At 49.8% G+C, this 12,776-nt stretch overlaps 2 protein-coding genes across 3 annotated transcripts in view; one reads left to right on the forward strand and one right to left on the reverse strand.

Moving 5' to 3' along the window:
* The window catches only part of LOC307247506 (uncharacterized protein), a 4,052-nt gene extending 744 nt beyond the window's left edge, over nucleotides 1-3,308 (reverse strand). Inside the window, exons 1-3 of one of the 2 annotated variants that reach the window (XM_080023664.1) lie at nucleotides 3,182-3,308; nucleotides 2,074-2,166; nucleotides 1-768 (exon numbers count right to left, since the gene is read on the reverse strand). The exon at nucleotides 1-768 is cut by the window's left edge and continues 744 nt beyond it. In XM_080023664.1, coding sequence (XP_079879790.1) covers nucleotides 608-768; nucleotides 2,074-2,166; nucleotides 3,182-3,290 — 363 coding nt within the window. In that variant the 5' untranslated portion in view covers nucleotides 3,291-3,308 and the 3' untranslated portion in view covers nucleotides 1-607. Of the gene's footprint in view, nucleotides 769-2,067; nucleotides 2,167-3,181 lie in introns of both variants that reach the window. The other variant, XM_080023663.1, reaches the window with a different exon arrangement.
* Nucleotides 3,309-5,168: 1,860 nt separating this feature from the next.
* On the forward strand, nucleotides 5,169-12,023 carry LOC307247420 (uncharacterized protein). The gene is made up of 4 exons (XM_080023573.1): nucleotides 5,169-5,784; nucleotides 6,939-9,277; nucleotides 10,226-10,363; nucleotides 10,612-12,023. The coding sequence occupies exons 1-4, from the start codon at nucleotides 5,287-5,289 to the stop codon at nucleotides 11,699-11,701; spliced, it is 4,065 nt and encodes a 1,354-aa protein (XP_079879699.1). The 5' UTR covers nucleotides 5,169-5,286; the 3' UTR covers nucleotides 11,702-12,023.
* The last annotated feature ends 753 nt before the right edge of the window (nucleotides 12,024-12,776 follow it).

A 12,776-nucleotide genomic window follows, 5' to 3' on the forward strand; every position in this document is an offset into this window, starting at 1 on the left:
ATCGTCCATTTTTGGTGAGCCTCTGCGAATTGTAGCCTCAGTTTCCTGTTCTCAGCTGACAGGAGTGGCACCCGCTGTGGTCTTCTGCTGCTGTGGCCCATCTGCTTCAAGGTTCGACGTGCTGTGCGCTCAGAGATGGTGTTCTGCAAGCCTTGGTTGTAACGAGTGGTTATTTGAGTTAGTGTCGCCTTTCCATCGTCTCGAACCAGTCTGCCCATTCTCCTCTGACCTCTGACGTCAACAAGGCATTTTCGTCCACACGACTGCCGCTCACTGGATATTTTCTCTTTTTCGGACCATTCTCTGTAAACCCTAGAGATGGTTGTGCATGAAAATCCCAGTCGGTCAGCAGTTTCTGAAATAGTCAGACCTGCCTGGCAGGTCACCAACCTGCCTGGCACCAACAACCATGCCACGTTCAAATTCACTTAAATCCCCTTTCTTCCCCATTCTGATGCTCGATGACTGTATGTTGACTGTATGTTGGTTGTATGTTGACTGTATGTGGTCTATATACTGTACATTAAAAAATAAATAATAAACAGCTCAAATTTAAAAAAAATAAAATAAAACACGTAACAAAAAGCTCAAGAAGTAAACGGCGTAGTCATCTTCGATGACACGCAAAGCAGAACATGGCAAAGTCCGTCCGTGGCCAAAGAGCGTCCGTGTCGTCAGGCTCGGCCTCCGCTCCCGCCACACCCGCCTGGGCTTCTACTTGAGCGGGGTGCGTGACGTCGCTCCGCCGCTCGCGGGCGATTGGTCCGTCTGCAGGGAAATTCAACAACAGCGCAGAGGATCGTCAGGGGCGATATTCAGATCATTCCAAACGCATGCAAACACCTGACTCCTGTTAGAACCTGAACCCGACTATTGAGCTTAGAGAGAGAGAGAGAGAGAGAGAGAGAGAGAGAGAGAGAGAGAGAGAGAGAGAGAGAGAGAGAGAGAGAGAGAGAGAGAGAGAGAGAGAGAGAGAGAGAGAGAGAGAGAGAGAGAGAGAGAGAATGCAAGCATTGTGATTTCAGTCTTTTCAGCGTCTGAGATCCGCGCGATCAAAGGACAGTTGCCACGGCGACCCGGGACACGTCGTCCAACGGAAAGATCATTTTTCAACCGGTAAGAGAGTCATAACGGCCTCTTAAGTCACATAAAACGAACAATATTACTAATAAAAACTAATAAAAACAATACTCATCACAGTGCATTGTGGGTATTGCGTTGTCCAAAACACAGTAAAACAGCAGATTGTATAACACACATGAATCATTTAACATTTATCACATTATCATCATTAATCATTTAACATATTTTAAGATTTAAACATAGGGGAAAAAAAATGTTTAAATCTTAAAATAATAATAATTTCCCACTGGAGGAGCCATGTTGTCTCAAAATGCTGTCCCATAATGAACTTGCTTTGTTAAAAAAAAAAAAATGTTTTTGTAATACGCAGGCTCCTGCGCGCAAAGAATTGGATTAATTACCCAAAGTATTTAATTATCTGAACGATTGAGAACTGTCACAGACCGACATCCATTCTGCCATTACAAAGTGAAATTCAAGCACTTTCAAGTGTTTTAAGCACTTCATTTTGAGGGACTTTCAAATTTTCAATGTGATCTATATGAATTAAAATATAATCTTTTAGTTTCATTGTCTATTTTATATATATATATATATATATATATATATATATATATATATATTTATATATATAAACACACACATATATATACATATTCTGCTGGATTAAATCTACATTTCCTTGGAATAATGCATGTTGTAGAAACGATATTCTGAAACATTTTATTACGTTACGGTTGGCATAACCCAACCATGGGGAATCATGGTTTTTCACAGGTTTTCAATGACTGATTTCATGAATGATTTCTCAAGCACTTCAAGCACCACAAGGACCTGGCAGGAACCCTGCACGGACAAACCCCTGTGTTGCCCTTTGTTTTGGCTTCAAAGAGCCTCACCCCGTGAACACTTGTACTGTTTCTGCGGTAGTTTAAATCACTCGGTGCAGAATGTCAAATACAAAGCGTGTGCAGCGAGTCCCACCCTGACCTCCGCGGTCCTCTGCTCCAGCAGCCACTGAGCCGCCACCCTGCTGCTGTAGATCACATAGGACCAGGAGAGGACCACCACAGCCAGCAGGATCTGAGAGAGGGTGGGGGAGATACAGAGAGAATTTCAGGTTATCTACACATATCTGTGTGTAATATATAAATATATATATATATATATATATATATATATATATATATATATATATATATTTATTTCTTTGACCGCAACATTTCCATTTTTCTGTTATTTTATTTGACATTTTGCTTTTTCTTAGTTGTTTTCCATTTTCTTTGGCAATGTAGATGAATGTTTCCCAGGTTGACAAAATCTTTTTTAATTTAAATTGTATTGAGAGACAAGGCAAGTGATTGTTTTGTAGTTATATATCTGGTTGTATTTATGTCTGTATTTTAGTCTATATCCTTATTTGTGCGTGTGTATATATATATATATATATATATATATATATACACACACACACATACACGCATATATATGTGTATATATATATATATATATATATATATATATATATATATATATATATATATATGTGTGTGTGTGTGTTGTGTGTGTGTGTGTGTGTATATATATAGTATATACACACATATATTCTCCCTTATAAGTCGCTTTGGATAAAAGCGTCTGCTAAATGACTAAATGTAAATGTAAATGATATATATACACACACACACACACACACGGGGGGGTTAGCTTTGTCTGTTTTCTTCCACCAATGTTTCATTTTTCCCTTTTTGTTTTTTTTTTGCTTGCTATTTTTAACAGCAACGTTTACATTTTTCTTTCTTTTTGGCTATCTTCACATGTCTGTATACATTGACTGCATTATTCACATTTGTCCCTGTCATTTGTCATTTTAGGTTATATTGTTATTGTTATTGTTTGTTGTTATTATTACTTTTATTGATATTGTTATTATGGTTGTTATTGTTGGCTTTGTTTTGTTTTTATGTGCCTTCCCCTCGTGTCAATAAAGCTCATCCAAACGGAAGGGACGCTCCTCTTTAGCTGAACTACCTCGCACTCTCGCAGTTTGGGGCTCAAGTGAAACACGAAGTGAAATACGTTGTTAAACACCACTCACAAAGGAGTAAATCCTCCCCAGCGTCCTGTTGCTCGGCGCCATTGCACCACCAATTCAGCGTTGAGCCTCCGAAAAGACGCAGAAAAGCCGCTGATCCGCTCCTGCTCATGTCACGGCCGCCATGTTGTTTACGTGCCGGCCGGGTCTGAGCGCCACCTGCTGGACGCCTCGGGGACCGCGGGCCATAGTGACGTCATAGGTTGGAGGTTCAGAAAATATATTTTTTATTTCCTTTTATTATGACAGTACTTTATTTTATTTATTATTATTTTTTTTTAATTGTGTTTTGAGATGGAAACATTATTTATTTTTTGTTTTAAAGTAAGTCGCACCACACTGATTAAATTGCTTTTCTCTACCCGGTCATCGCTTCCAAATTGATGCTGCGTCCGAGTCCTGTGGGACAAATGGGAATTACGATCTTCCAACTTGGTTACTTAGTTTTGCTTTTAAGTCCGATTTCTCCCACTCAAGCTAACAGCCTGCGGGCACGGCGAAAATTGTACATTTATCCGGGCGAAGCCGAATAAAAATACTATTTCAGTAACTTATACAGGTGATGCAGAGGCATTTATACAAATAAAGATAAACTAAGACTAATAATAAACCAAACAAGCTCAAATAATAATTATACTTGTCTGTAAACCGGCTTTCATGATGCACCACTTTTAGTAAATGTGCTTTTTTGGTAGGCTTAATTATACAAGTTACACAACACATAACAAAAAGTAGAGTAGTCAAGACTGGAGTTAGACGTGTTTGCAAATAAATACCAATGTAAATGGAGCTTTGTTTTCAAATAAATACCAACGCAAATGGAGCATTGTTTTAACTGTGTGCACTGACACGTTGCTCTGACGTCGGGAACGTTATTTTTCTGCAAACCGCGGTCGGCGCGGGGTCCGGTTCCTTGGGAACGCAGCATAACGTTAAAGCTCTATGCCGCGTTCAATCGGAGTTCGAACCCGGAAAATCTCGACCCCACACGCACGGTGCAGGAAAACGTCCAGTTCAGGCGCAATTCACGTGGGAATTTCGGGGCCGATCCCTCGGGTCCGCCTTTGCCGAGATGACCCACCTGACGTCACAGCCACGCGGCGACACACACGGTCGACGGTCGCCGCTTTCCCTTTGCGCGCGGTTTTCATTTGCAAACACGCATGACTTCGATCAGAACAACGCCGCGGCGGTTGCATTGTGTTAACAAACGTCACGCAACTTGTGTCATTCACACGATTGCCAAATGAACACGTTCACCGCGGAAATGGATCGCATGTTACTCGGAAGCGGGAACTACCGACTCGGGAGTTAAGGATTTCCTGGTGGCCGGGAACGCAGCGCTCGCATCGACGCTCCTGCGTACAAGCTGCGGATACATGTCAGCCAAGCCCAACGCAAACACGAGGTTACAATACACAACACACCCAGGGGGGGGTCCAGAAGAGCAATGCCTTGATAAGACCCGTGCGGAGCAAGCGCACCGCGATTACTCACGGCGCCACAGCGGAATAGAGAGGAGCCTTTTAAAATCGCCCTTTAAGGCCCGATGCCGACCTGACGGTTCGGTCTTGGCAGCAGGAGAAATAAGGTTGAGAATTCAGAAATGTGCCTTTTGCGTGCGTGAAACTTGGCGAGTGGAAACATCTGATTGACAGTAAAAGGAAACGGTTCCCACTTCAAAAAGCCCCAAAAAGCAAAATAAGAAAAAAATAACAACAGTGTTTTTTTGTATTAAAAAAATAAAAACAATACAACCCAGGTATCTGAGTGGTAGCGTCCTATAGTTCTTTTTTTCTTCGACTTATTGTATTTTATTTTATTTTGTAACGTAAACTCGATCCTGGTCTACGTGCTCCGGCACGGTAGATGGCGAGGTGCACGTAAAAGTTAGTATTGCAATGCTTCTAAATAAGCGAAGAAGAAGAAGAAGAAGAAGGAAAAAAAGAAAAAGAAGAAGAAGGAAAGAAAAGGAAGAAGAACAAGAAGAAGAAGAAGAAGGGGAAAAAAGAAAAAGAAGGAAAGAAAAGAAGAAGAAAAAGAAGGAAAGAAAAGAATAAGAAGGAGAAGAAGACAAAGAAAAAGAAGAAAAAAGAAAAAGAAGAAGAATGAAAGAAAAGACGAAGAAAAAGAAGAAGAAAAAAGAAGAAGAAGGAAAGAAAAGAAGGAAAAAAAAGAAGAAGAAAAAGAAGAAGAAGGTAAGAAAAGAAGAAGAAAAAGAAGAACAAGGAGAAGAAGAAGGAAAAGGAAGAAGAAGAAAAATTAAAAAAAGAAGAAAAATAAGAAAAGAAGAAGAAGAAAAAAGAAAAAGAAGTCGTCGTCGTCGTCGTTCACATTTTATTGTGACGCTAGTCGGCGGCAGCGAGCACTTCCGGACTTCCCGATCCCGGCATGCACCGCGGCACCCTCCGCCTCCTCCCGGTCGGCGGTCGCTGGTGTGTTTAACCGGAGACTCCGCTTCGGTACCGCACATTCCGCCGCGGCTCGCGCCCCGTGAAATACGCCGAAACAAGCCGCCCAGCACCGGATGGCGACAGCCGCGCGATAATACGCCCAGCGGAAGAGGAAAAGAGACGCATGAGCCGGGCGGCCGCTCTTCTGGTCAGGTACGGCGGTTGGAGGCGCGGGGGGAAGCTAACGCCGTTAGCACGCCGCCATGCTAACATAAATACTCTGTGAATCCGGCGTCCCCGGTGTGTTTAATGACGCCGCCCGCTGCTTCAAACCACAACAATCCTGCTTTGGGGACCATAGATGTTCTGTGAAATATCTTTGGTTATTGTTTGTCGGTACTAACTAGCTCGCTCGCTCTGGCATATAGCTGCATTGTCTGTCTGTCTGTCTGTCTGTCTGTCTGTCTGTCTCTCTCTCTCTCATATTGCTGGGTACAATACACTATTAAGAGACGTCACTTCTAAAAAAATATGTCTGTCTATCTGACACATCTAATCTGTCTCCACAATCGACTTATGTAGGTGGACCTGTCATGGGGTATGAGCCGCGGTGGTGCTGGCTGTAGATTTATAAAGGTGGGCGGGTGAGGATGGTGGGGTGGATCACACTTTTATTTCATCCCAATTTGAATCATCATCCGACTGTTGGTTTTTTTTCAAAATCGTCGGATGCAAAAATGAATCGACACGCTGTGTTAAACGTTTTAATCGCGATCGCTGCAGAATAGTTAAAAGTACAAACTCACCTCGGGAATGTGTTGTGTGACGCCGACGAGCTGGAGAACCCGCACGTCACTGCTCCATCCAACCATCGAATATCTATGCTAAATAATTTAACTATGAAGGAAGGAATCTCAGGTCTTCATGTCCTCCATGTCCTCCGATTATCTCGACTACCGCTCGCCAGATCTACTCCACACTCAGCGGGTGTATTGCTGGGGACCCAAGGACCTGCAGCGACAAATCCGGTGCAATTTTGACCTTTTAATGAGCGGGCGGGGGGGCTGCTTCATGACTCGTGCGACTGAGTCACAAAGAGTATCTTTCCCCGGCATATGACTTTAACCGGCAGTTTCGTCTTCCATTGTGGAACACAGGACTGAATCCTTAAACGTCTTCTGAAGTCTTACATTTGCAACGGGCGTGTACCAGTTGACTCAATGGGACAAAGTAACTGTGGTTGAGTTTGTTCTGTCGCATTAGCGGGGCTACCTCCAGTACCGAGGAGAACGCTGACGACCGATCCTCATTAACCTCCCTCGTGTCAGCGTGTTCATGCAGGCATGCATGTGTGTTTGTGTACACAGGTGATGGCCCCCACCCGCATGAAGCTGCGCGTGCGTCACCGCGACGGCGGCGGGAACGCCCCGGGCCGGGGGCGCCCGGACCAGGAGGGGGAGGGCGAGGAGAGGACGAGGGAGAGGAGGAGCGTCGGCAGGAGGAAGAAGAAGCCCCACAGCACGCCGCCCTGCTCCTCCCCGCCGGGGGTGGAGGCCTCCCCGGACTCGAAGTGCCCGATCTGCCTGGACCGCTTCAACAACCTGGCCTACCTGGACCGCTGCCTGCACCGCTTCTGCTTCCCCTGCATCCAGGAGTGGTCTCGCAGCAAAGCAGAGTGTCCGCTGTGCAAGCAGGGCTTCTCCTCCATCCTGCACTCGGTGCGCGCCGAGGACGACTTCAAGGAGTACACGCTCGGCCCTGCGCAGGCTAACGGCAGCCTTCACGCCACGCACGCTTCGTGGAGGCTGCCCTCTCCCCTCTCCCACTTCCTCGCGACCAGAGCCAGGAGGTGGGAGAGGGTTGTGGGGGCGGGAGGGGGGAGGGGCACGAGGCGGGGGAGGGGCAGGGCCGCCGGAGGGGCATTCGTCCCCTCCAACAGCGCCCCCTGGCAGCAACAGGAGGAGCAGCAGCAGCAGCAGCAGCAGCAGGAGGAGGAAGAGAACGGAGGGGTGCCTCAGGGCATAGATGAGCAGCTCATGGGGAGTGCAGTGATATTTGAAGGGCTGGCTGGTCTCAGGGGGGCGGTGGCCCTTGACGACCGGTTGGCACGGCGACTGATGAGACGCCTAGCGGCGCGGAGACGCCTGCAGCTTGCAGGCAGCGCCCCACGGCGGCTGAGGGAGCGAGAGATGCTCTCTTTCCGCCGTGCACTGTACCACTGCAACGTGCGTGTCCAGGGTGTTGCCAGCACTGACGGCAGTAACCCGGGGCAACCTCAACAAGACCTGACCGCCGACAGCTTCAGCCGTAGTCCCACCCGTCTGGACAGGCTCCGCCCCTGGCTGCAGAGGGAACTGACGGTGCTTTACTGCACCCACAGCCCGCTGGTGGAGGTGGTGCAACGCATCATCAGCGCGCGGCTGGCACGGCGCGGCCTTGAGGACATTCCCACCGTGGAGGAGGAGCTCCGCCCCTTCCTGTCGGCCCGCACAGAGCACTTCCTGCACGAGCTGCTCAGCTTCGCCCGCTCGCCACTCAGCCTGGAGAGCTACGATCTGCGGGCGGTGTACCAGCCACCAGAGGGCGCCGCAGAGCTAGGCGCCTCCTCCGACAGCGGGGACTCCGTCATCGCCATCTCGGAGGGGGAGGAGGACGAGCAAGACGCCACCCCAGAGGCACCGGGCCCCTCCAATGCCGAGTCCCCCGTCTCACCCCCCCGCTCCCCCGCTCCGCCCTCTGCCAGTCTGGCCGAGGGGGGCGAGGGGGGCGAGGAAGAGTGTCTGATCGTGGGCTACGTGAAGCCGATGGCGGAGCGGACGCCGGAACTCGTGCAGCTGTCCTCTGACACTGAAGAAGAGGAGGAGGTGAAGAAGGGCGAGGCTGCCCTACCTCTACTCCCCTCTCCTCCCTTCATCCCTCCTACCACGCCCGACCTGCACACAGACGTGTGCTCCCCCACCGAGGGGGACGCTGGCGGCTCACTTGCGCGTTCGTGCTACGTGGACAGCGATGCCTCGCTGCTGCGCGGGTCACTGGAGGACCACGAGCAACAGAGAGATGGTTACCCACAATCCTCCAGTGCCGGGGAAAGGGAGCGCAGGAGGAAGAGACATTCCAGGAATCGAGAGACAGACAGACAGAGGAGGGGAGAGGGGGAGTACAACCCCATCAGGTCAATTTTCCCCTCCGTGTTCCGCAGGATGGAGCTGGACTCTGATTCTGGCTCCCGTTCTCCGCACTGGGAGTACCGGTCCTTCTCCTGCCTCCCGTCCTCTTCCTCTTCTCCCTCCCTCTCCTCCTCTCCTTGTTCCCCCGGCGACCACTCTCACCATGGCAACAAGCCTCACCACGGCGGCCACCCTTACCAAGTCGGCAAGCCTCCTCACAGCACCGGCACTCATCACAGCAACCCCGCTCACCATGGCGGCCCTCACCACGGCGGCAACCCTCTCCACTGCAGCCGTCCCTACCACGGCAACAGCACTCACCGCGCTGAGCGCCCTCACCACGGCGACAAGCCGGGCGGCAAGCGGAAGTACAAGAGCCGTCACCTGGATGACAGCGACGACCCCGCGTGGCGACCGGGCTCCGGTCGCCATGGAGACGGGCGAAAGGAGAGAGTGGAGATGAGACGGAGGGAGCGTGGGAGAGAGAGGGAGCGGAGGAGGGACGCTCGCAAGGACAACAGTGTCTGTGAGGAGGACAGGTGAGGAACCGTCCAGCGGTTGGCGCTCTCCCCAAACTCCAATACAGACCACTGAGAACAGGGCAGCAAAGTCCTTGAGTTTAGTCACTGTTCTGTCATTTACACACAAGAAACATTGACAAATTATTAGTGATGTGGATGCTACATCACTAATAATTCATCAATGTGTAAATATCTGATGAAAGCACCAATAGTAATCCTCCTAGCACCGAGATGAGGTGCCCATTGATTTTTGATTTTTAAGATGTCACAGAAGTTTAAGACGTCACAGAAACGCTCGCAATACCTTAGTTTTATGTGCTTAGAATAAGGCAATTTTTATTATTTATTTATTGTGAATTGTGAGTTAAGACAGTAATTTCCACCGATTCATTTGTTTATTTATTTATTTTTAAACAAATAGTTGATTATCTCTCCCCAGCAGTAGATTCACTCACACCATTCGGGAGCGGTTTGGCCGACACAAGGATCGAGGACGAGGATCTAATCTCACTTTTAATCTGGTCTAACTGAAATGGCCTTTCTCGGTCATGGTTTTAAAATAGTCTCAGAATTGTCCCGGCCTTGGTTTAAAATAAATAAATAAATAAATAGATGAACAAATAAGAAGGGATTTCCAGAAGGAAGATTAGAGATGACCTAGGTCTCAGTGAAGGTTTCAATTAAATCTGTGTATTAACGGGCGTGGCCTCCAAGTCGACCTTGACAACAGAGGAAATTGATTATTAGGACTAAGACCAGACTCCCCCTGACCTCCGCCCGGGACTTCCCGGTCGACGACTTATTCCTCTTAAATCAAACATCTTAGAAAGGCCATTTATTTAAAACCCAGGATGGATTGAAGTGGGATTACCTTAGTCCTCATTTAGATCCGGGCCTGTCTGCGAAACCGCCCCTAAATGTTGTCCCGCCGGGAGCTGTGGGTGACGCGGGTCCTCTTGTGTTCAGCAGCAGCTGCACCAGCGGTGGCAGCAGCGGCAGCGTGGAGATCGTCTACGAGGGCACGGTGAGCGCCTCCTCGCTGCCCCCGGCGCCCGGGAACCGCCGGCGGAAAATGAGGCGCCGCCGGAAGCTTCAGCACAGCAGGTACGCCAGAAAACGACCCGGGCAAATAGGAACCGGGCGGCGGGTCCGAAAAGTTGTGCGCGACGGCTTCGCCTGTCACACCGCCAGGCGGCACTTGCACCAGTGTCAGTTGAACATTGGTTACGGTTCATCTTTTCTCTCTCTCTCTCTCTCTATCTCTCAGGTTACTGTCAATAAAAATAGAGAATTTTAACATTTCTGATTTCTTAAAATATAAATAAGGACTCTCTCCTCGCCGTCTCTCACAGTTCTCCCGTGGTTATCACCATCGCCAGTGACAGCAGCAGTGATGGCCGCTGCCTCTCTCCGCCTCCCAGCAAACCGCAGGAAGTGGACTTCTCCATCTCTGGCCTCCCCGCTCTGCCGCCGGTCGAACCGTCAGGCCTGACAGGCGGCGTCCTCTGCCCCGACGCCCCTGCCGAGCTTCCCCCCGACTTCCTGCAGCGAGGGCCCGGCGCCCGGCCGGCCGGCCAATCGGGGGCGGCCGTTGCCCTCGCGGTGGTTGACAGCGACGATGAAGATCGTTGCGGCAAACTGTCCTCGTTCCAACGAAGCGGAGCGACGGGAGGGGGCGAGGGGGGAGCCTCGCCGGACGACGAGCAAGAGGCGCCGCCAACGGGGGAGAAGAGGAAGAGGAGCGCCAGCGAAGACAGCCGTCTCCTAGCGACCGTGCTCAGCGACCTGGCCGCCATCGGCCAGACAGGAAGCGACTACGGCGGCGGGGGCACCGGCCGCAGCGCAGCGTCTCAGCCGGACGAGGGGAAAAGCGTGGGGGAGGAAGAGGAGGGGGGCGGAGGATGGGCCCCACCGCCCAACCGGGCGGCGGCGGAAGGCGACTCCAAAGACGCATTACTTCCTGTTTGTTCGCCGGACAGAGGAAGTGCCTCGCGCGGCGCACGCACTGCCTCACCTACCTCAAGCACTTGCTCGCCTTTCGCTAAGGCTCCGCACCCCCCTGTCGAGGTCCTGTCGCCGGGATGGCGGCACCACGCCGTCCCATCAGACGCCAGCGACCCCGGGCGGCTCCTCCTGCCCGGAGAGCCCCTCTCCCTCCCCCGCTCCGAAGACCCTCCGCTGGATGGAGACCTCGTGAACTCCGACCCTGGGAACTCAAGTAGCAAACGCGGACTTCCTGTCAACCTCAGCGCCGACTGTGGATTGGCCGAGGTGGACCTCTGCGGCTACCCACAATCCTTAACTGCCGGCGGGAAGCTGGACGAGGCCGCTAGCGGTGCTTGGCTCCGACACCCCCCCACTGGACACCCCCCCACTGGACACGCCCCCACAGAACACACCCACACAGAACAGGCACACAGTAATGAGCTCCATGTGGACTGAGTGTGTGTGTACACACACGCGCGCTGGCAGCCGTTTTCCCAGTGTGGTTTGCTTCAAATGAATCAATTGACTTTCATATGGAGGCTGCAGCTGATGAAGTTAATGTTTTATTATTTTGAACTCCCAAGAACAAGAATATTTTGTTTGATTTAAAACTGCTGTTTTCAGTTCCACCTCTGGCCAACTTTATCCTCAAAACGTGTGTGTGTGTGTGTGTGTGTGTGTGTGTGTGTGTGTGTGTGTGTGTGTGTGTGTGTGTGTGTGTGTGTGTGTGTGTGTGTGTGTGTGTGTGTGTGTGTGTGTGTGTGTGTGTGTGTGTGTGTCTTCCTGTTTAATTTCAGAATAAACATTGGGTCAGAAAGTGCTGCCGTGTTTTCTGTGTCTGGAATTTTTATGCAATGTCGTCATTTAACCATAAAAAAAAAAAATAGGACTTTAAAGTGTTTAACAATGTTATTTCTCATGACGGAAATTACTTTTAGTTGAAATACGGGTATTTTGAGGCAATATTGCCCATGTTGAACATTTTGCTGATGAAAAACACGACAAAAACATTTTCTTTAGCAAATTCAACAGCATTGAATTTTGTAACTTGACTCGCGGCGATTTGTATATGTTGTGTTTTTACAAGTATTTACACGGATGCCGCTCAGCCAGGGGATTGTTTTGTCAACAGCCCCGGTGAAATGATAACAGGGCGGCGTTTCCCAGGAGTGACAAACCCCGAATCTTCCTTAAATCTGGGGAAGCGTGTTCTTCATGCAGAGCCGCCATAAGCAGGCAAAACGAGGCTGAGATATGGCGTTTATGGACCACCGTCAACGTTTATTGACGCCCCTGGTGGCCGGGAAACTCTTTTTCCCTTTAATGCAATATGTCTATAAATGGGTTTGTCTTGGGTGTAGTTCACCGCCCCGGCCGCCAGGGGGAGGAGGAGACGCCCAGTTCCACCTCTGCTCGCTGCGACTGTGTTGGCCCAAGAGAGTTTAAAGGTAAAAGTTGAAATCCGTGTTCAGAGTTCAAACCATGAAATCCTCCGTGGTCCCACGCTTCCACTCGAAGCGGCAGTGTGTTT

The sequence above is a fragment of the Zeus faber genome (assembly GCF_960531495.2).
Source record: "Zeus faber genome assembly, chromosome: 22".
NCBI lineage: Eukaryota > Metazoa > Chordata > Actinopteri > Zeiformes > Zeidae > Zeus > Zeus faber.